This window comes from Stegodyphus dumicola, chromosome 8 (genome assembly GCF_044657685.1).
Source record: "Stegodyphus dumicola isolate Sdum_Otavi_A_Nest chromosome 8, ASM4465768v1".
In the NCBI taxonomy this organism is placed as follows: Eukaryota; Metazoa; Arthropoda; class Arachnida; order Araneae; family Eresidae; genus Stegodyphus; species Stegodyphus dumicola.
In genome coordinates, this window is record NC_140775.1 from 11,151,262 (window position 1) to 11,176,716 (window position 25,455).

General features: G+C 33.2%; 2 protein-coding genes across 2 annotated transcripts; both read right to left on the reverse strand.

Moving 5' to 3' along the window:
- Positions 1-17,842: 17,842 nt before the first annotated feature.
- LOC146995650 (TD and POZ domain-containing protein 5-like) lies at positions 17,843-19,832 on the reverse strand. The gene has a single exon (XM_085822904.1). It carries the CDS (start codon positions 19,787-19,789, stop codon positions 18,932-18,934), a length of 858 nt encoding a protein of 285 aa, XP_085679030.1. The 5' UTR covers positions 19,790-19,832; the 3' UTR covers positions 17,843-18,931.
- LOC146995651 (speckle-type POZ protein-like) lies at positions 18,158-18,916 on the reverse strand. Its single transcript, XM_085822962.1, has one exon. The coding sequence runs from the start codon at positions 18,914-18,916 to the stop codon at positions 18,158-18,160; it is 759 nt and encodes a 252-aa protein (XP_085679088.1).
- Positions 19,833-25,455: the final 5,623 nt, after the last annotated feature.

Genomic DNA, 25,455 nt, shown 5'->3' on the forward strand with positions numbered 1-25,455 from the left:
TATGTAATTGCAAGAAATCATGTCATCAGTTGTATAAATATGATGGTATTTTTTAAACGATCCCTATTCAAACATTTGAACTTGTTAAAAAGCAAAAAAACTTTGCATTAATTGCTTCTCATAATCGTATCAATTAATAAACTCCCAAACAAAATATGCAAGCAAATTTTGCAAGTCCCATATCCATATATATATATTCTGCAGCATAGAACACAGAATTCTATCTGGGAGCCGAACGGAGGCTTCTTTGGCGTCTCCGAGACTATATATAACAAACAAAAACGAGAAAAACGAAATGAGAACTTCAATAGACAGTAATCGTAAACAAATTCTTAATGAAAGGGCAGACGCAGTTTCCCACTCCGTCTCATCTTGCTATACAATAAAAAATAAAAATGTGGTTTTGGCTAGAGCTATGATGTAAAACAGAGTTTCTTTAACTATGGGTCCGCAAATCGAAATTTTGAGGTCGCAAAAATTCAGTTCGATAGCTGAATTTAAAGAAACTGCATTCATAAGACTTTTAAAGACATTACATCAATTGATATTGATTACCTGTTATATAAAGTGCAAAAGGAATTTCTAAAGCTATCTTGCGATTCTGGGTCGGAGTTCAGAGATTTCTCACTCTTTCTGAAATGGCATTAAATGTTCTTCTCTTATTAAGCACTATATACTTTTGTAAAACTACATTTTCAGCTTTAATGTTAATTACAAACAAATTTCGTTCAACATCGAAACATGCTGAAATTGCTTTATGTGCATCATTGTCAAATATCGCATCAACGTTTAATTTGTTATGCAGCAGAAAACAGACACATCTGTCTCATTAGAATTTTCTTTAATTTTTTACTTGCTTAAAATAAATCCTAAAGCTACTTCTTTTTATATGTATAATTGTTTACCAAAGAAGTAAATTATTTACGGAAGGACATTTATTTTTATATCTTTATTTTATAATTAATATCTGGGGTTGCGAAAAAAATCTCAGTGATAAAAAAGTGTCACGATTGAAAAACATTTAGGAAGCCCTTATGTAAAATATAAAAATCTGATGTGTACACCACATGACTTCCTTCTACGAAATATTAAATTATACGCATTTTTTCTTGCATTTCATTTAAACTTATTGGATTGAATTAAACCTACTTCGCCGAACAGCGCATAAACCACAATAGAATAAATGCATTCTTTAAAATTCACTCTAGTATTTGTTTACCATAGCGACACTCTGGCGCTAGATTCACTTAAAAGTATTATATTTCGTTCATACTCGTATTATAACTCATAATGCACAAAATTTATATCACTTAAAGAATAGAATTATCTAATCGTTGCCCCATGTTCTATCCAAATACTATAATAAAGCTAGAACGATGTATAAAAGAAATTAAGCAAATAAAACAAAAAAGAAACAGTTTTTCACAGACGATTGAGTATTTCTCATTCAATTAATTCAGTTCTCACTTCGCGAAAAGGCAAAAATACATAAAAACTCAAAATATCTGTATTAAAAATTACGAAGTAAATCTTAAACACTTATTTCCTCGAAAAAATTCCAGAAAGGATTAGGCATGATTTAATTGGCAATAATAAATGAAGGCGTTATCTTTGTTGTTGCGAAGCTAAATTTCTCTAGATTGGCAACAAATCCACTAGTCTGCTGTTTCAAATGTAAACAATCAATGGCCGCGATAAAAAGGCTTAGCGGCACTAAACAAGTTTAAAATTGTTGATAATTCTAAAATTATTGCATACAGATTTACTAAAGGCATAAAAATCTCAACCGGAAGATAAAAACAACATAATTCATTCATTTTTAAAGCAAAAAAAATGTACAATTTACAAACATATAAGAGTAAAGAAACTGAGATCACTGAGCCGAGTAACAGATTGGATATATATATAAATATATTTATATACGTTTGGCGCGGCCGATTGCAACCAAAATACGAGGTGCACATCTACATGTTATAGCAGTCCTATATACAAAATTTCAACGTTCTGAGGCTACTCGTTTTTGAGTTATGCGAGATACGTACGTACGTACATACGTTCGTACAGACGCCACGAAAAATTCTCTTCAGAATTCATTTTAAAGCAGTTTTATAATTTTTTTGGAGGAAACGAGTCTTTTATTCTGTCCTTACGTACAGATATCACGCAAAAACATAGTTAAATTGCATTCGATAGCGGTCAAAATGGATATTTTTGTTGAAATATGCTGCCTGAAACTTTTCGCGATTACAATACTTCCTTTTTACTTCGTACAAGGAAGTAAAAATGGATAGCTGCAGTACTTCAATTTGAGCTGGTGACGTCGCACTTGGTTCGAGCAATAGATTCCGGCGATATCCATGAATCTCGCCAACAGTCTTCGCTTGAGGAATAGAAGGTGAATATTTACTACACGCTGGCCTTTTTGATCTTACATACTATCACTATCACTGATTTAATACCAGCTACTCAGACATATATTTCAGAATTGCACAATTCTGAAAATATTGTTTTAGCAGACCTTAGTTTGTACACTTTTTTAGTTTTCTGATTGGGTGGATGTATTCGCTGGAGTTGAACAATTTTTCGATATTTTAACAATAATGGTTGGGTGGATGTATTCGTCGGAGCTGAAGTACAAGTTTTATGGCTGGCACAATTCCTGCTAATAACTTCGCCGTAATTACTATCCACAGCAGTGGAAACATTCAGTCGTAATTACTTTTCTCAAACCCGGGAACTCAACTCCATGAGTCTCCTCCTAAGTGTTGGCAAGATTTCTGAGAGAATAATTCAGAAAAGACTCCTTCATCACCTTGAAAATAATAGCATAATTACCCAAGAACAACTTGGCTTTCGACCAGGCCATAGCCCTGTACATCAACTTTTAAATTCCACTGAATTTGTTGCCGACTCATTTACAAAGAAAAATACAGTTGCTTGCTGCTTGATCGATTTTGAAAAGGCATTCGACAAAGTGTGGCATGAGGGGTTACTCTTCAAGCTGCACTTAGTTCGTTTGCCTATCAATTTCATAAATCTTAAATATATATAACGTTAGCATTGTAGGGTTTATATTTATTTTAACTAACATTTATTTTAAGTTTAAACTATCTTTCCTGTCAAGCCTTACTTTCCCCTGGAACTGCCAATGCCAGAATATGTAAATTTGAGTAGAACGCGCAAGCATTCAAATTATCAGCGGAAGTATTATGATTTAAATAGAAGGAAACGAGTTCGGTGTGATATTCTTCTTACTTAGCAAGCGCGGAGGTAGTTAGCGAGAATTGAAGAACCCCGCGTTGCGGCCTATGTGCTTGGCGGGAAGTAGTGGTAATCGTTCCAGTGAGCTTCAAGTCTGCTGAATTAGCAGCGGCCTTGTAAAACGCAGTGAGTTAGTTATTTTAGAGAGCCTCGTAGTTAGAATCTTGTCTTTACTTTCTTTTCAGGTTATTATTTTTATTTGACTGCCAAGTTGGCACAGTCTGTAAGCGTCAAGAGGACGCAATTGTAATTTATTACGTTGAATAAAAAGGGACTTAAACCCTTCACCAGGCTCTATCTTTTATACAAGTTTTCACAGTCACCTCTTGGTTGCGTGCAAGTTGGAGGCGCGCAACGTTATAGCATACTTGATAACATTGAACTATTAATAGGCTTACCTGACCTCTTACTCTGAGCGGCAGTGTCCCATTTTGATAGTGTGGTCCTTAAGCTTCGGCCAAATTTTAAAGTGCAGAATGTACACTTTAAAATCAATAACAATACAATCCTATAAGCTTCGGCCAAATTTTAAAGTGCAGAATGTAGTACACTATTAATATCAATACAATCCTATAAGAGTTTACAGTACTTTATGACGGATGTCTTCCTTACACGGAGATATGGGAAAACTGTTTCGTTGGTGCAGAAAGTTTTATTTGGATAAACAATAGTGAACAGCATGGTCGAAAACTGAAGCTTTACGTGATAAAAATTAATGAAACTGTCGCCATTTCCATTTTCCGCTGCTGTACTGGACTTAGTCTGCGTGGATTGCAGGCTTTTTGCTAGTTGTCGTCCAATATGGGTTCCTGAAAGTACAAAAAACAGAACAAAGGTGTCGCAGAGACAAGATTTGAAAATAAGGGAAACAGTGGCGTAGCTAGGGTGGGGCAAGAGGGGACATCTGTCCCCGGGCGCAGAATCCAAGGGGCGCCAAATTGATGCTACGAAATTTTTCAATGAAATATTTTCCATTTTTTGGTACACAGAAAGGGGCGCAAATCCTTCAGTTGTCCCCAGGCGCTGGAAACTCTAGCTACGCCCATGAAGGGAAAATGTGCACTTTGCCACTAAAGAGTGTAACATCGTGGGGTGGTGTAAAATACAAATCAGATACAAATATGCATAAAAGTTGAAATGATGAAAGTCAAAAATAAAATATAGTTATTCAGATAGAAGTTCCAGAATTGAATCTTCGTTAAATATGAGTATTTACAAAATATACAATATTAGCGTAGAAAGTCAAAAGTGGAGCCATGTCATGTGATGGTTAGGGGTTCACGCCATTGGCTGGGGAGGTAAACTTGTGCGAAAACTTGTTTTTTTTTTAAATATTTGTTATTCAAATGAAGAAAACAAATTTTTCTCTGAAGGGTAAGAGTCCTAGTCAATGGATTTCACAAGACGTTTTCACTAACAGTTCGTGAAATTGCTGCAAAGTTCAAAATTTGAAATTGTCGCAAACAGTAGAATAGTAGTAGTAGTGATTGCAAAACTTCTTGGTCAGCTAATAACGAAATTTGAAAAAATAAAAGTTGTGAAGAAAAAATGTTTCGATTTCTCGCTCATTTCAAAGAAAAATATTTCATAGCTCTATTTTGTGAGAATAACAGACTCCATTTTCAAGTACCATTACATACAGTTTTCTTAATACTATGATGAAAGGGTGAGAGAAAGAAGCGAAAAGCAAAACTGTTTTGAATGATTCACCATCTAAATCTAATAAAAAGTGCCAAGAAACCAATAATGGCCTTCCTATAAACATGCACACTTATAACGTCTTGGGATAAAAAATGGGTTTTAACAAATCTTATTTCAGACAACGGCAGATATCGAGGTTTTATTTCATCTCGATTGGTTAGAGAATTAAAATTCAAGCCAATATGCTGGGAAAAGAAAGCCATTTTTGCTTTCGGAGACAAAATAGCATGGGAGAAGGAATGCGATATCGTTTCATTGACGCTGCGCAATAGGGATCAAAGTTCGAAATTTGTCGTAACGGAATATACATTTCATTTGTCCTTGCAAATTCCAGATGTGTTTATTAATACGTTGAATCAAGGGATTACATTTGGCTGATTCATATTCGGGCGACTGCCAGACGGAAATACTTATATGGTGGGATTTATTTTGGGCTGTTGCGTATGGTGAGAGACTGAAGTTAAATGAAAACATTACTGTGATAAATTCTTGTTTCTGTTGATAACTAGCAGGAGTGGAAAGAAGTCATAAATTGACTGAAAATTATGACAATGTGTGTTGAATCATTGATTCTTCTTCCATTTCATTCGATTTGAAACATTTTTAGGAAACAGAATTTCAGTCAGAAAAACAAAACTTTTCTGAAAGGGACAATCCACTGATTGAAAAATTTGAAAATTATCTGGAATTGAACGGGGGAAAGGTACGTTTGCAGTGATGTGGAAAGAAAACATGGGACCCGCAGTTGGGTTAAATTCCAATTATGATGTTGCGAAAAGGCCTTTTGGTTCGTTAAAGCACAAAATAAATAGAAATCAAGAAATGTATGACCAGTATTTTAAGTCAGTTCAGAGTTCTTTCGAAATGGTATCTCCACGTAATGCAAAAACCTCCTGGGAACTCTCTGTTTTCGTGCGACAACCCCCAGGCTTTCATAATTCAAAACTGCAGCTACGGCATTGTAAATTACGGCAGAATAAACATCATTAGAAATGAAAACCTAAGTTTTAAATGAGCATTAAAGAACAATATTTACAAAGAAACTTCACTAATATCACTGCCTTCAAACTCTCGTAAAAAATATAGGTTGCACCATTTTCTTTTCCTTTTTTTTTTTTTTTTTATTTCTTGTAACCAAAGGAGAGATTTAAAAGCAATAAACGCATTTTGTAATGATTTAGATCTTTATTTTACTTTCTTTAACAATGCAAGTAATCAATATAAATTAATTTATAATATAAATAACTGATCATTTTTACCAGCGGTCAAAACTTTTTTAGCTGATTAAAAAATGTTTATAATGCTATCTGTTCAGTAAATGATATTCGAACATTTGCTTTAAAAATTTTTAAGATGTTTTATTTCTTTAAATTTCCTAAAAATTTTTAATGGTAAATTATCATTTTAGGTATTACACTGTAATATGAATTTTTTCTTTCCTTTTTCTTCGTTAACAAATTAACTTCCATACACATTATTAATACTTTTTTCATCTTCTTTCTTAAAGTAATTAGGGTAATAATATAAGGTATTTTCCCCACTTTCCTAGCGTGCCTTCATGGTGTAGGGGTCAGCATACTGAGCCGGTATTTCAGAGGTCCGCGGTTAGATTCCCGGCGAAGGTGGTTGCTAATTTTTCATCTCTCCGGCCTCAAAAAAAAAATCCTAATGTCTCTACGATAATACTGGTAAGATCTTTTTCCTACAAGTTTAAAGAGGCTGAAATCAATTGTACAGGCAAGGAAAAAAAATTTTTTTTTTCTGACAAATTTGTTTGCGTTAGTAATTACAAACGATAAAACTTGATACTAAATTGTTGGGGAAAAATTAATTCATAAAAATTAATCACTCATGTTATATTGCTGTTCACGCTTAACATGCTAACACATCATAAACACAGTTTTAAGTAACGAAGTTAAGAATGTTTTGGCGCATCGTATGAAAGACACACGACTAATTACTAATTACTACTGGTATAAGGTCCAGGCAATATTTTTCAATCCAGACTTCAAAAACTGAAATGATAAAGATTACAGAATTTTTAATAAATTCAGCACAATTACGAAAAAAGTATTAGAATTAATTGAATGTATTTCTAAGAGCATGTGATACTGAAATCCGAGAAAAGCACGTGTTGCCGATACAGAACATTTCCTAATCTGAATTCCATCGACGTTTATTACTGTGTTGAACAAACAAACAAAACTTCAATTCCTGGTAAAGAGCAAAACTGTTGTATAGCACAAGAAATCAGCTCTAATAAATAAATAATGAACGCAAAAAATCAAGAGGACAAACTAGACAAATATATTAAAACAGAATACGATATCCTAATAGCTACCAGACCAGCAAGCGTAGCATTTGAAAGAACTTCCATAAAGGCTGATTATTTTGTGAAAAAATCAGATTTTCAGTTACGAAATCACACTTTGAATAAATTGTACAATTTGTGCCTAAATTTTAAAAAAGATTTTATAATTAAAAAATATTTCACTTTTATACATGTAAGTGCAAAATTATCCCAATGTTTTCGTGGTGAAGGTCTATATATAAATAATTTGTTAACTTATCACAATTTATTTTTACAAATATGCTACATCATTTAATAATTTATATTCGTCATGCAATACATTTTAACCATTTTTTTTGTAGTTCTCAGTAAAGGTTTGAACGAATCTTCTATTTCTGCATTATTTATTCTCATGTTTTGTATAATCTTTTAGGAAAGAAAGCCTGACAGCAAATGTACAGTAAATGGTTTATAATCGGCAATTTTTAGCACTGGTATTTGAAAACGTCGGTAAATTTACAATCCCTAAATGGTTCTCTCGTGTGAGACGACGACATAAGAATTAACCCTTAAATGCATATAGTTGCCATTTGCCAACATACTCATATTTAGTCATGTAAATCAAATCATAACATAAATTTTAGCTTACTGCATAGTGTATCCAATTGGATACATACTGCTTACGTATATAGTTTTTAAAGTTTCAGTGTGGTGGCACCATTAACGATGTAATGATCATTACTGTGAGTTGAGGTGGAGAGTGTGGATATCATGTGTTTACGAATTTTTGATTTTGTGTTCGTTCTTGTTTTGATGTATCCAAAGTTTTAAAGTTGTTTGAATAATTTTATAAGGTATGTATTATTATATAAAATTGTCATTACAGATTTGCCTATCATATTTTGTAAAAGTTAATAATATTTTTCAAACATTTCAATAAAAATTTAGTTTAGACTTTTTTAGTATTTTTCCTATTTTATTTGATATCAATTCTAATGTTAAGACACAATAACACGCCGAATAAATTTTGTAGGTATAACGCTGATTTTTGTTGTTTGACTTCTGAATTACAATTCTAATGTATTCCTTTAAAAATAAAAATAAAAATTCATGCATTCATGCATTTGTTTCAGAAATCTCAGAGTTTCAACTTCATTTTCCTTAATGATTCTTGAGATAAATTTGTACAAATTTAAGTATCCAAATATGGATGTTGGATCCTATCCAGCTGCAAGGTCATCTAAACTCTGGATCTTTGTACTCAGAAAGGTATCTATTTGGTATTTACCCATTTCCCCGTCGACCCTGAAAATCGGAAGAGATCGCGTCAAATTTGCGCCAGCCATTCCTGTAAAAGTTTTAGGAAAGAGATCGCTTTTTATTTATTTAGATAACCACATATCGCTCTTTATTTCTTCATTTAATTACACTGCTGACCATTAAATTGCTATGCTACGAAAGCAACATGCAATAAATATTAAATTTGTGTGAAACGTCCATCAAAATCAGAAGAGATCACGTCAAACTTGCGCCAGACATTCCTGCAGAAGTTTCACGGAAAAGGTCGCTTTTTATTTATTTAGATAATCACAGATTACTTCAGTTCGAGTTGATTCAGCTAGTTTTTTTTTTCTAAAGCTGGCTGTACAACATATCGACATGTGGCATAATACTGTGAAACACTGTAAGCTAAAATATAAATTACGAGTCTTCTAACATAAGGCAATATCCGTATTTATTGACTCCTACAGCTTGTTTAGACGCAAACTCAACTTTTCCCGTTCTTTCAATCAACTGTTTACTCTACTCACAGCCTGTGTTGATGGTTCAATTCTTAAAATTCCATCTAGTAACTACCCATGAGGTACCCTTTTTCATCAAGAATAGCAGGCCTCTGTGGAAAGTAATTAAAAAAGTTAATAATATTATATATTAATTTCTAGGATTTGTCTATTCAGCTAAAGATTCTGCATCATGCCCATGTAGATTCGTGAATTCCCAGAATTTTTCAACCAGTTTTCCGTTATTTAAAATGTATTGAAAAACGACAACTAACTGGAAAGTGGATGACACATCAGTATTTTCATCCATTATTAAAAGAAAACTTGCTTTTGAACTCTTATTTGTGTGGTTCTGAGAAACAGTGAGCATGCAATTTAATAAACCATTTTGATCTTCTTTTGATGTTCATTTAAAAACATTAGCATGGGCATAGCCTGCTCAGGGGTGGGCGGTGCCGTTCGACTCCTATGGCTATACTGTTCTACCTATTACAGCATCTTCAAGTATATAGGCGATTATTACGTGACGAGTATATTATGTTAATGGCAGTTATCTTAATATAAATAATGTAACATAATTATGGATATATTGCATTCAATTATCGTACTTATAATTATTACCTTACAAACATATTAAATGCGCAACTCAGTGTTTTTGTTTTCAAATTAATTAAAATTACTATTTAAAATATTAAAAGAATTTTGAAATTCATCTTAAGTTGTAAATACATCATTTATGTTGGACATAAAATTAAACTGCAAATAAAAATAAAAAAAAAAAAAAAAAAGGCTATAAGGTATTTCTCCTACCTTCTTAGCGTGCCTTCGTGGTGTAGTGGTCTGCACGCTGGGCGCGTATTTCAGAGGTACGCGTTTGGATTTCCGGCGAAGGCGTTGCTCATTTTTCACTTCTGTTTCCAAAATGCCTGATGTCTCTACAGTGGCGCCTGAACTAAAAGAGTGGTGGATGATGATTCTCCACACCCAGGTTTTGCCAACTGGGTCCTCTAAACCCCAGTCGCCCTTTAAAAGGGGGGGTATATAAGGTATTTCTCCTACCTTCTTAGCGTGCCTTCGTGGTGTAGCGGTTTGCATGCTGGGCGCGTATTCCAGAGGTCCGTCGTTCGATTTTCGGCGAAGGCGTTGCTCATTTTTCATCTTTTATGCTTCGATATAACCTAATGTCTCTACAAGGCAATCATTTTTCTGGTCTTTCATTTTGGTTCGACAATTTACATATTCCGGAATTCCATTTTTTGTGGCTGTAAACTGGCAACTATATCAATAACTTTGTCAATTGATAATTCTTTGGTATAATGCCAAAGAATTTCTACACTCTTCCGTCATAGTAGCTCTATATAATTTTCTAAACTTTTGAAAGCACCTTGCGGAACGTTCACATTCGTAAGATGTTATCGGCAGTGCAGCTGCTATGTGAAAAAGCACATCAATATTTGGTAAAATGATTTTATTCGAAGCTTTTAAAGCCGAAACTGGTGTGTTTGAGAGCTCTGCTTTGGAAATAGACATAAAATGACGTCTCCATTGTTTCGTCTCTTCGTTTAGAAGCACGTAAGTTTTATAATTAAACACAGAATCACAATGAACATTATTTCGATAGACTCGCTATCGATTGACGCGTAGCAGTTTAAACTCTACATCTACCTTATTTACACATTTTTCCATCATGACCAAATATACCCTCAAAACTCTTTTCCTACATGTATAAGGTATTTCTCCCATCTTCGTGGTGTAGTGGTTTGCACACTGGACCGGTATTCCACAGGTCCGCGGCTCGATTCCCGGCGCAGGTGTTGATAATTTTTCATCCTTCCTGCTTCCAAAAATACCTAATGTCTCTACAGTGGCGCCCGAATTAAAAGACTGTTGGATGATGATTCTCCTCACCCAGGATTTGGCGATTGAGTCCCCTAAAAATCCCAGTCGCCTTGTAAAAGGGGAAATATATAAGGTATTTCTCCCACCTTCTCGGCGTGCCTTCGTGGTGTAATGGGCTTTACGCTGGGCGCGTTTTCTAGAGGCTCGCGGTTCGATTCCCGGCGAAGGCGTTGCTCATTTTTCATTTCTCCTGCTTCCAAAATACCTAATGTCTCTACAGTGGCGCCCGAACTAAAAGGTTGTAGGATGATGATTCTCCGCACCCAGGGTTTGGCGATTGGGTTCCCTAAATCCCAGTCGCCCTTTAAAAGTGTGAATATATAAGGTATTTCTCCCACAGTATATAAGGTATATGCTTTACATCTAATTTTTTACACATTTGCCCATCATGATCAAATATACTCTCAAAACTCTTTTCTTACATGTTCACGCTCAGAAATATAAAACTCAATTATTTTTTGTACCATGTTTTACGCTTCCACAATATCAACAGGTCGTCCCTGAAGTTAACTGTTATTCCTTCTAAATGAGATAGATAATGATAAGATTTGTTCTTTGACTTACGAATTAGTATTTCGGTGTGTTATTGTGTCTTAATGATATGATGTTAGCTGTTATGACTGTTAGAATGAAAGTAGATGAAATGATTGAATTCTGTAGACCATAGGGTCTCATTGATTATGCACATAAACATCTGGTTTGGTTGCACACACAATGTGTCCTAGTGCTTCAATTATATCGAAAAAGCTTTCATAAAAATGCTGGTTTGCCTTATACAGCATGGCCTATCTTGTCCGCCAAAGGTCTAATATTATTTTTATCGACCTAAATCATGTGGGGAGACTCGATATGCGTTTAATGTAACCAAAAATGTAAACTTATGAGCCACCAAAACGTAAGACACTATCAGGTACAAATAGACTTATATTTAAACTTAGCCATTTAATAACATTACACAGAATTGCAAATATATTCGTAACAGCATAAGAAGAATACCGAAAACGCTGTTCAAAACTTATTGTATGATAGATTCATTTCCAATTTTTATCTCAAAATGAATAATAATATTTTTAACTTAAAACAATAATTCGAATTCAAATAGAAATGGATCTGCAAGATAAAGAGCTAACGACTGCTAGGCTAGAAAATGCGATTTTGCGCTTTTTATGTTCTAGTCAATATCCTGGAGAATTTAAAGTTTTTCTGTTAGGAATCTTCATTTAAATGATTTATTGGAATTTATTATTTCAATATAAAATTTAATTACTTTATCTGTATTATTCAACAATTTTATCTGTGTGAAATATGAATGCATTAAATACTGTGGGTCTTTTTTTCAAACGAAAATATTTTATTGCAGACAATTATGATCTGCTAAGTAAATAATCTCTGTTCTCAGAAATACTTTATAAATGGTCACCATAAGACGATTCCTTGTACTTAATTTGTTTCTAAAACAGAAAATGGAACATATATTTTCCCCTTGATAAATAGTATTCGAATACGTGAATAGCTATATAGCTGGAAATAATAATAATACTTTACAAAAAAAATTATTGCTTTCTGTTACTTTTTATTAAATGACTTTTATGTCATTGGAATTTAAGTATAAAATTATTCTTAAACTTTTATTTTTAATTCTGAGTTTATTAGTTTAGGGATTAGAAATTTGTGAAAGCTTCAATAACACTTGAGATATGCTCGATCCTATTTAAACTTTTTCATAAGTAATAAGTCAAATTACATATCGATTCGGTCTTTTAAATTGACAGTAGTAGCACAGGTTAACTTATTTATTACATCTGATTTCTCAGTGTAAAAGAGTTAGAAAGAGGGCTCTTTAACTTTTTCTCCCGTCACTAAATCAATGATTCTCACATTCCTTAGAATTTCTAATACAGTATAAGAGATTAAACAATTCAATTCTTGGACACAGGAGCAAAGAATTTATCACAGCATACGCTTAAGTATGAGACTTTTTAATTCAATTCTTGAATACAGGAGCAAAGAATTTATCACAGCATACGCTTAAGTTTGAGAGTAAGTATGACGTTAAGTATGAGACTTTTTCCGTTTACAGCTCTATAAAATCGGTAAGTTGAGACATTATTAGCATATTTTACTCTAGTCATTCCTTTGGGATTAGCGTTGCTGTTCGAAGAAAAACTTAAAATAAGAATTCAAATAGCTTTCCCTCATTAATATGATACATTAAAGTAGTAATTTTGTTATGAAAATTATTTCTAACTGCGCAACTTGGAAGCATTAACTGTATGATATCTCTGAATAGTATAGTTAAATAAAATTAAGATTACTGCAAATGAAACTAATGCCTCGAGAAGAATTCGTAACCACAGGTAATTAAAAACGGAAAAATTTCACCACTTACCAAAGTTTTCAGTTTAAATAAATACATTTAAATACAAAATAGCACATACTGCATGAATTTTTAATGCATTAAAAATTTATTTCATTTATTATAATTATACCTATTATTATAATATTTATAATTATATAACAGTCAGAATTTTAAAATGAGGGGGGTGGAAGATTGATTGCTTACCTTTTTCCACAACAGAAATGATTCCAGTAGCACTTCGTTAGAAAATGTACAAGTTCTTGGAGAAAAGAAACTCAATTTTTTTTACACTTTTTTTTCTAATTCATACATTTTTTTTCAGACCGTCCCATATTACGTGATTTAAACTCAATACGAGTTAAAGCATTATTTCTGGTTATACAACACACAGCAAAATTTGTAGGAAAATCATAGTAACTTTCGAAGACAAGATCTGATCTGTTACTTTTCACTTTCTCATGATCAAATTGGCCGGATCTCTCATAAGGATTAATTGGACCTCCTTTAGTAAAATGCCTCGGTTCTATTCGTCGACACGTCTTTGTTCTTAAACAGAAGAAGAGACCAAAGAGTATGTGCCTACGTTTTGTGTTATTTTTAGATGTTTTACTTTTTTGCTTTAAAACTGCCCCCCCCCAAAAAAAGGAGTTTCAAGAATGTTGCAAAAATCGATGTTCTACACTATAGAATTTAAAAATGAATAACTATCATTTTAAAATTTTAGGCCTTGAATCTAATTATGTGATGTAAATGAACCAGGAAAAAATGAACGATGTTGCAAAAATCGATGTTCTACACTATAGAATTTAAAAATGAATAACTATCATTTTAAAATTTTAGGCCTTGAATCTAATTATGTGATGTAAATGAACCAGGAAAAAATGAACGATGTTGCAAAAATCGATGTTCTACACTATAGAATTTAAAAATGAATAACTATCATTTTAAAATTTTAGGCCTTGAATCTAATTATGTGATGTAAATGAACCAGGAAAAAATGAACGATGTTGCAAAAATCGATGTTCTACACTATAGAATTTAAAAATGAATAACTATCATTTTAAAATTTTAGGCCTTGAATCTAATTATGTGATGTAAATGAACCAGGAAAAAATGAACGATATTTTTGCATTCCCTTCCGAGGACAACGGTGATACCCTTTAATAGTAATATTGAAATGTTTAATGTCATTTTCCTGTTTTGCATTATGATCAAAAAGTAAAACGCATTTTTTTTTAATAAACATGTTAGAACTACAGTGTAGAACAACGACTTTAGCAAAATAAAGCCCATGCTAATAAAATTATTTCCCTCGGAAAGGGATGTTGTTGATTCGTGGTTTCAGATTGATATGATGATGTATATGATCTTAAATATGTATGAAACTTTTATCATTATAATTAGTATTTCATATATGCTTGATACTGTTTGTTTAAATCAGTACGGAAAAGCATACAAAGGTAATCTGTACAAAGAATGCCTTCCCATAGGCGTACCTAGGGAAGGAATGCCATCCCATTTGTGGCGGACTTTCTAAGGGCAACTGATTTGTATTTACCAAGGAAAACCATAAACGCTCCTTCAGCTCGCTCCCTGATATTCTAGCCTATGTCGAACTAGCACTGTTCAGCAATCAGCATTTTGCCCACTAATTGGTTAGGCACTTTTTCATTCGATTTAAATTCTCTTGTTTTCTACTTCCTTTTAATCCGTAATTATCTGATTATTTGTCCTAAACACAGACGCACACAAAATAAATAAATAAATAAATGTGAAAGCTTTCAGATTTTTTATTACGCCCAAAGGAGAGTTTCTTTAATGTTTTGAGCGTTACCTTTATTTATTAAATATTATGTTCTTCGCACTTAAACCATAAAATTCAATTCAACAGCAATACCACAAAACAAATTAAAAAAAAGAATAGCTTTAGAATTTCCGATACACAGTCTCGCGCGCTGAAGATAAATTTTTTCTTCTTCTTTGTTTTCGGTACACTGTTGCCATTGCCATTTGAAACCGATGAGTTTGTTAATCGAAAATTCGTTAAAGTTTTGCAAAATATGAAATAGATAAGAAAACAAATTCTAAACTCCAAATTTGAGCTTCCAGATTCCCATTATTCGAGTGAAGGACTACGTTATTCAAAATTTGATGTTTCTAGATACCGTTGCTTTTCACAGTCCGAGAAAAATACATACATTCATTCAGATTCTTCATTATTTAATATCTTTAAATATAATACAGGGCTCTAATATTTGGTGGCAACAATTTGAAAAGTGAAACGCCGTTTATAGTCAACCAACGCAAAATTCCAAAATGAAATTAATAGCCCTTCTGGGCAATTTGTCCCTTTGGGCTAATAATAATATAAAATAAATTAATTGGTAGTGAATGAAGTAACAACTACCCTACTAAATCATTTTAAATAATAATAATTTAAATTGCTAGATGACTAAGAAAATAAAATTCATTGCATTGAAAGCATCGAAGTTGACATGCTCTCCTACATTATTAAAGAAAAACGCTTAATATTTTTGCTATATTTATTGACTTAACTGAAATTCGAAATTAATGTAAAAAAAATCATTCAAAATTATTTTACTGTGTTTCCTTCCCTCTTTTGTGCAATATTTAGATAATAAGTAGCAAATCTCAAAATTAAATACCCCAACTTATTTTTTCCTCTCCCTTTTTTTTTTTTTTTTTTTTTTTTTTTTTTTTTTTTTTTAGCCCAAAGGGCGTTTAGACCAAAAGGGCTATTCATTTCGTTTTAGCATTTTGCGTTGGTTCACTACAAATGTCGGTTTCTGGAAATTATTGGACTGAAGCTGTATCCCTAATCTTAATATTCATTTCGAAAGAACATTTTAAAATTTTAAATTAATTGTACAAGAAACTATAACTTGTCGTAGATGTTTTCAATGATTTCCCTCTCCCCCGTTTAAAGTCCTGATCGCCCTCAAAATCCAAAAGAGATATTCACGATCTACGAGTATGCCTCACTAAAGTTGCTTTTTTGCCTGATTTTAAGTGGTTCAATGAAATCAAAACCAAGCTATTTGGCGACTTATGCCTTCAATTGGTGACATTTCTGTGTTACCTGGCAATATTTATAATATAATTTGACACTATCTGGGGGCATTACTTTTGTAAAAAAAAATTTCTTCAATAATGTATTGATATAATCCATAATAATACCTGAATGACAACATAACAGTTATGGGCAGCATTAACGGCAAGCAGTGTCTACAATGTTTTAATTTTTTCTTTGTCAGAAGAAGTTAGTTTTCGAGATGATTTGTAATTGGTTTCGAATTTTATTCTTATGCATTATCGTTAAAAAAATAAAAAAGGTTCTTAGTTGCTGCTGACAACGCATGAGGAAGACACAGCATAATTTTAACTAAACACTACGAACTTTTAACCCTTTTACTGTTTTTAACAGTAGAATGCACACATGAGAATTAGGCATGACTTATTTTTTTAATAATCGATCTCGAAAATTTATTACTTTGGGAACTGGACAGAGGACAACATATGTCGACAAGTATTTCACCTGAAGTATCTTAAACGTCTATTTCCGAAGCTTTAAACGCATTTAAGAGCGATTAAATATATATTTCTACGTCTCAAAAATTAACATTGCCAGCTGAATTTATTTCCGGGTTTTGGTATTCTTAACACATTAAAATTTCATAAAATGTAAAATAATTATTTCCTTTTAATAAAATTAAAACACGGGAGCGATATTAAATAATAGTCTAAAATAGGATTTCCTATTTTTGATAGGAAACGTTAAGAAGAGAAAAATATGTCTTAATTAAGCGATTTTGTAGTGTAGATAACATTGATTTGGTTTGTTATACCAGCTTCTATTCGATTCTAGGTTGTTTATAAATTCATATATCCCACTTTCAGGTTCTTCTTATTATTATTATTACTCACAAGGAACAAAAAATAGACCTGTTAGTAGACATATTAAAAACTAAAAATATATTATTAAGTGTATGAAAATGCTAAAAAATATATTATTAAGTGTTTGAAAATGCTATCAGTCGTCACCTTGATAACTATGCACCAAAAACAGACTGATTACATTACTAGTAAATATCACTATTAAATATAACGCAAAATTAGACGTTACTTAACGTAAATTTTAAACATAATTTTAAGTCTGAAGCATTAATGGCTTATGATGAATATTAAACACAAAGCAAATCATTTATTACAACCAATCAAATAGATAATTCGTATAGAAGCGCTTAGGTGATAAATTCTACTCTTCAAATACCAAGTATAAATGGAATAATACACAATTCATTAAAATATGCTACTATATGACATAACTGCACTGAATTAGTTGCATACGGGAAAGGAAAATTACATCAACTAGATCTAAATTAATAAGCAGATATTTAAATTTATTCTTCATCTTAACGTATTTTGTAAAATGCTAAGTTCAAACATTTCCTAAGCACAGAAGAAAAACTGTACCAGTAATTTATTATTAATTAAGAAAAAATGTAAATTCTACATGAAAGAGCAGAAAAAATATTTTAATCTAACTGTAGATTATAAAACATAGTAGGAATTATAAATTTCATACAGATGTGAATTCGCATAATATGAGGAAAATGAAATTTGTTACTCACATCTATCATACACAAACGTTCCAAAATTTTCACTCATTTTTCACCAATTTCTTTGCTACTTAGCGATAGACATATAAAAAATTTATAGAAGTTACTACACTGACAAATTAATACAGAAGTCCAAATGAATATAAATCATTTAAGCTTTCTCTGAACCACCATATCCTGAAGAAGTTTCACAGTTAAGTCGTTTTTCGCGATTTCCTTCCACTCATCAGAAGAAAAAAAATTTTTCTGCATGTTCACATGAAAACTCTAACACATTTTTGTATAAGTCATCATCGGAATGCATATAGGCTAAATGTAGAATTCTGTACACATTCTGAACAGTGAGGTTAGAGCTCAGAAAAGATGAGCACTTTTTTTTCAGTGCAAGGACATCATATTTATCAGCTACCACGTAGAGTTTCTCGGCTATTTCCTCCAATGATTTTTCCAAATTGCCTGTGTAGATAAACAGCAGGAACTCATCCATTATCTCAGGATCAATATCTGAAATCTCAACGGCATTTCTTTTAGATTCGATCGTGTCGGTTTCGAACATTCTGGAAAATACCGAAGATCGCGCACATAAAACATATTTATGCGCGGGGAATGTTTCGGAACCGACGATAATATCAATGTCCGATAACATACCATCTTTGTAAAGATTTTTAAAATCACTCTTAAGAGAATGGCACTCAATTGCTGATACGTAGGCGCAAGAAGACTCCAATATTTCAGAAAAATTACAGCAATCAGAAAACTTAAATTCTAACATTAGTAGCAATAAGTCGTCTGGGTTTACAGAGATGGCATGTGAAAAATCTGCACACTTCCAGTTCTTCTCCGTTTCGAACAAGTGTTCATTTTCAGAATAAATATTCCCATCGAACGATATCTTGCTTCTCACGAAAACAGGCCTGGTTTCAGGATCATATACTTTGCACAGGGAAATATCAAAGACTCTGCCATGCACTGCATCGTCAAGCATGTGAAGCCTTACGTTCTATTTACAAGACTTCAAAATATCGACACTGAATACGCGACTACGCAACACTGTATTAATAGGCCAGCTAGAGAAATTCTTAATAGGCCACTCAAATGATATTTTCTTGACATTAATACGGGTTCGTGCTGTCTGCGCCACAATTGGTAAACACTGCAAACTTAGGAGCTCATATTCCTCTGAAGCAGTATAGATGTCCTCTAATGGATCAGATTCAGTGTAGTCTAATTTCCCGGTGTAAACGTATCCAATTATCGCCTCCAGTACCTCAGATCCGATATCGAAATCTTCTTCGCAAGTCTCCTCTTCATCCAGTTTTTCAACAAGTTTGGGCCACCTCGCCCATAAAACAGCTTTATGTACTTTGAATTCTCCATCTCTAGCACGTAACACATCTGCGAACAATCCATTTTTGCAAGGGAGTGGAGGCAGTATTTCTTGATCACTTTCCTCACACACGGGCATTAAAGTGATTTTCGTAATTAAGACATCATTTATAAGCGACTGAAGAAGAGTTTCTCTTTTAATACAAGCTGGGAAACCCCAATATTGGTTACCTTTAAATATTATTGTAAATTTATCTTTATTAAAAATTGATTTTTCCTGGCAATCTAGGCCTTGTATCGTGAGAGTTATGTTGCAGGTTTCTGGAATATCATCAATTCTTCGAAGATAGACCGCCAAGTAGCTTTCATAACGATCTCCTCTCGGATATAACATAATATGCCACTTCATACGGGGTAAACAATTCAAAGCAAACTCGCAGCTGGATAGACGTCTTTTGAATCGATGATGACACATGCTAAAATTTTCAATAATCCAGGTGAATGCGAAATTATTTTCCACTCCCTTTTCCATCGTCTACAGCTACTAAACTGCTACTGCGAAAAGACCTATACTAATCCTGTCATACGAACCTCAACCAAGTACACAGCGCATCGTCTACAGCTACTACTTAACTGCTACTGCGAAAAGACCTGTACTAATCCTGTCATACAAACCTCAACCAACTACAGAGCGAGAAAAGATGGAGACTTACGTCACTTCCACAAAATCCCTCCTCCTCACTGTAGCAATGCCATGAGATGGCCTTGACTGTAGCCGGCAACGAGAATACCTGTTTCTCATTTCCAGAAGTACATACTTAAACCAAATGCCGAATTGAAACATACGTAAGCTTTTGATTAATCGGTGGCGGATTAGAAGGGACTTGTATAGGAAATGTTAAATTTATTTCCTGAAGAATGATGGGAAAATTACAACAGCAAATTGCCCGCATAACGCAAACTGCCATTCGGAAATGCGGAAAGAAAATGGTGTCCGATAACCAGATGCGATGCAGAAGACTTGCTTTACAAAGAACGCTGTTAATTTAATTGTAAGTAATTTAGAATACATAAACATTGTACCCCTTACCTAGGTCCAGCAGCGAGACATTTTATAGCATATTACACGAATAAGCATTTAGACTCACATGGGAACGCTATATATCTTCTGTAATATGTAATGTAATTCTCTAAACATATTGAATGCTTTTATTTAGATAAATCATGAATTAAATGCATTTTCTTAAGAACTGCATCTATTACTTTTAAATATCTTAGTTCGTTAATTAATATCAAACACAGTAATTATCAAAAAATAATATAATATTCTTCAACAGCCTGGAAAGAAAAGTGAAATAAAAGCATTCAAGTGAAACATCGCAAAATCATGTTTTGAGACCAATAGCCCTTTCAAAGTACTTTTTAAAATGTGAAAAAAAAGTAAGAACTGCACCTATTGCGTTTAAGTAGCTTAGTTTATTCATCAATAACAGACAGATCAAATCTGAAACATCTTACACTTTTGAGAATGTTTAGTTTGGATTGTTTGATTATGGCAAAACAATCGAGGCCTATCTGCCTAAGGAGAGGGATGCCTTCGTGAAGATCTTTCTAAAGGAAACTGGCTTGTATACACGTTACACATGGGCAAAACCATTAAAACGCCTATGAAAGGATTCGAACACCGAACCGAAAGAGCAGTGTTTGGAGACATTAACACTCAGCGTCTCATGGGCTTTTCCAAATGGCAAGAGAAACGAACGAAAAATGAAAATATAAACGCGTTTAAAGTTTAGTGTATGTTTAGCTTTTATGAAACAAAATAAAAATAGAAAAATAAATAAATAAGTAAAAGAAATTAAAGAAATCTGAAATATTCAAATTTTAACATCGCACCAGAGAGTTTGTTAAGGTTTTTTTATGCTTTCAATCAGATCGGATTTATGTATTTGCTCTTGGACTCATTCCCGCTAGCCCAGCCTTTTCAGCTTTTTGGCTCTTTTTCAGCTTTATTATTAAAATTGCTTTCTTCGCGTTGATGCCACATAAAGTTCAACACAAAATCACTTAAATTTTTAAAAGCAACATATGTTTAGAATTCCCGATACAGTGTTAAGTGTTAAGTTTTTTCCCTTCTTTTTCAGACTTTTCCCAGTTTATCCTGCCAATAGTGATGTTTCTTAGTGAGATGATTGACACTACTTTTTTTTTATTACTAAATATCTGTGTTTTTAAATTTATTTATTAAACATCACGTACTTCGCATTTTCGCCATATTAAACTGAGCAGCAAATTCACAAAATATTTAAAAACAGCATATTTTTAGAATTACAAATAGAATGTTAAGCATTGCCATACTTTTTTCATATTTGATATATTATTTTTTTAAAAAAAAGAGTCATTTGCGCGGCCACTCACCTAAAATAGTCCTCATATAAAATGTATATAATGATTTCAATGTGTCTAGCTAGTGTAATTTTTAAAAATAAGAAAAATATGTAAAATTTCTAATTAAATTAATGATATTAATGTATTTTTATTTAAATCAATCCCATGAGGAAGTATAAACAATCTTCTAAGAACTGTGCTTGTATTGCTTTTAAATCGCTTAATTTGTTACTCAGTAACTTTTCAGATTAAATTTTAATGTTAAATAACTCACTCTTTACTAAAATTAAATGTATCTAATTTATAATGATTATAAATGTTATCTAAATATATAATAACCTTAATATTGAATTGTAAACATAAATTGAAATCCTGTTGACAAATACGTTATAAAACTATTTAAGCAAGAATTGTTCGTATTGGAAAGCAATCTGTTAAAAGGTATTGTAAAGCAAATGCTATGAGATGCGCACTTAAGAACGTAATAAAGAGTTTTGGAATATGTATTGTTGAAATGAAGGGTAAAAAAAATCTGATAAGTATAATTAAAAGAATTTCGCTAATTTTTTTTTTAAAAAAACTTATTTTATTCCCTTTCAGAAATGTTCAGAGAAAGTCAAGTACTATTTAAAGTATTTCGCTAATTCCTAATAATTCTCTAATTTAAAATGAACCGAATAGAGCATTAATTATAAATTGACTTACATTTTTCGATTTAAAAGATGCCTCAGAAGCCAAAAAATCACGTCATATTAAGAAAGTATTTTAGGTATAAGCTCAATAAATAGAAAAGAAATAATGCACAATTTTAATATTAATAATACAATAAACTTTGATCTTAATTTTTGTACCTTAACTGAATAAAATCGAATTACATTAATTTTTTTTTTCTAATGCGATTAAAGAAAACTTGTGAAACTATTTCATTCAAATTAAACCATTCTGAGAAAACTGTCCTGTGAAAAGTATAGCATTTAATTCCGTTCAGAATGAAATGTTGTTTAAAAATATGTTGGTTTCACATACTTAGGACTCTGAAGTGTTGTAGAAAAAGAAAATATATACATTTATACGTATATTTACGACGTAATTACAAAATATTTACATTCGAACGCGTCAAATCCCATTAAACTCAATGGTAAATGACCCAATGTCTTGGTCACCACGTAGGGATCGCCGGTGCTTCAGAGCAGGGTACGGGAAAAACTTGTTTAGGGCTACTCCATCTTACTTCCTACCTCCATGGGCCCTACCATGGGAACGGAAATTTTGCTACCGCAAACCGGGAGCAGCGGGGGAGAAATTGCTCTAATAATGACTGACCGAAGGACATTTAGTGACTCCCAGAAAAGGTGTGAAACGTTAAAAGCGATTTACGACTCTATTAGTTCAAGAAATGGAAATTAATCATCGAAACATAATTACCGTATTGAGAACGATCTTTTGTTTCGAGTTCAAAGAGATCGTTATGGAAATGAGAAAAAAAAAAAAAAATGCTGGTAGTGCCAATAGAATTTCGGAAGAAAATCCAAGCATTATGCCACGAAGGAACTTCGGCTCATTTGGGGGTTACAAAATCAAAGGATAGGCTTTTACGATATTTTTTTTTTTGGCCTGGTTGTTATAAGGAAATTGACAATTACGTTCGTTCCTGTGACAAATGTCAACGAGCCGTAGACCAAATGAAATTAAAAAAGCCCCTCTGAAACTAGTACCCGTCATTCAAGAAATTTTTTCTAAATTAAACATTGATGCAGTAGGCCCCCTGCCGATCAAGTCAACGAGAAAACGTTACCTAATAACAGCCATATGCTCGTCGTCTAAATATCCTGACGCTATTCCAGTGAGTGATGTAAGTTCAGTTTCTGTGACGGATGCCCTGATTAATATTTTTAGTCGCATGGGTTTTCCGAAAGAAATCCAATGTGATCTCGGAACGTCTTTCGTAAGTGCACTTACTACGGAATTTTTCGATAGGTTTGGGATTAAGGTTAGTCATAGCTCGGTTATCCACCCCCAATCGAATCCGATGGAACGTTTTCATAGAACAATCAAACGACTCTTACGAGCTCTATGTCTAAAAGCTGGAACGGATTGGGAAAATCAACTTCCCTCGGCATTGTTTGCCTTAATTTTTTAACTGTCATGCCCGAGATCACTGGTGTTCGAAAATGTCACGCCCGAGTATTTCTCGGGGTATTTTTTTTTTTTTTTTTTTTTTTTTGAGTGCATCGTATTGTCCGAATATATATCTGGAGATGTTTATTTCGGCTACATTTGGTTTTTCCAATAAGAAAATTTGACAATTTGTGTACCCAAATCATCAAAATAACTTGACAGTTAAAGGGTTAAGAACGGTAACCCATGAAAGCACCGGGTTTTCCCCTGCCGAATTAGTGCATGGTAGGAATTTAAGGACACCCGAAACCTTATTATTTGAGCATTGGACGGAGAAGCAGAATGAAGAAAATCCAGTAACTGAATATGTTTTCGAATTGATTAATAAATTAAAACGGTGTCAGGAGATCGCAGTGCAAAGAATGGAAGAACTGCAAATTAAACGTAAACTATGGTATGACAAAAACGCCGTGAAGCGTGAATTCAAAAAAGGGGATTTAGTGTTGGTTTTCGCTACATCGAAAGCGAATAAGCTGGCAGCCCAGTGGTTGGGCCCGGGAGTTATCGAAAATAAAATATCGGATACAAATTACATTGTAAAAATGTCTGGAAAGAAGTCTGATATTTATCATGTAAATATGTTAAAACCCTATTATAAAAGACCTGAGGAAATCACTGCTTTATCATCTGAAAGTAAGAATGAAGAAGGTGTGGATCAAGAGGTAGATTTTCCGTATCTAGATCCAAATCCTAACATTTACGATTTCGAAGACATCATCCAATCTAGCAGCTTAGAAGATCGGTTGGAACCTCGCCATGTAGATCAATTAAGAGATTTACTAACATTTTCTAAGAATTTCTCCAAAGAGCCGGGAATAACGGAATTAGTATTGCATGACATTGAATTAATAAGCGACAAACCAGTCAGATCTAGACCCTATAAAGCATCCCTAAGGCAAACGGAAATTTTGAAAACGGAGATTCAGAGGATGTTAGATTTGCACATAATCGAGGTAGGGGAATCGGACTACACTTCGCCTATGATTCTAGTAGAGGCGCCCGGGAAAGACCCGAGACCGTGTATAGATTACTGGCGCCTGAATGAAGTAATACGAACTGAGTTCTTCCCCTTGCCAAATATAGAGGAAAGAGAGGAGCTTGTTTCGTCTGCCAAGTATATAACAATTCTAGATTTGGCAAAAGGATACTGGCAAATTCCTCTAAGTCCAAGGGCCCAAAGATTGGCCGCTTTTGTCACGACATTTGGGACATATAGACCACTGCGTATGCCATTTGGGTTGAAAAACGCTCCCTACTTTTTCAGTAAGTTAATGGCTGAGTTATTAAAAGGGTGTGAAGGCTTTGCTGTCCCGTATTTGGGCGATGTTGCTATTTTTTCCAATACTTGGGAAGGTCATATGAAGCATTTAAATTGCGTTTTGTGAAAAATAACTGCGGCAAATTTGACCATTAAGCCGTCAAAATGTTGCTTTGCTCAAAACCATGTAACGTATCTGGGGCATATCGTAGGACAGGGAATCAGACGACCAGCTGAAGCAAAGGTTAAAGCAGTAGCTGATTATCCCACTCCGAAAACAAAAACTCTGAAAACAAAGGGCATTTTTAGGTTTGGCAGGTTATTACAGCAGGTATATTCCCAGATTTTCGGTTATAGCTTCTCCACTGACGAAT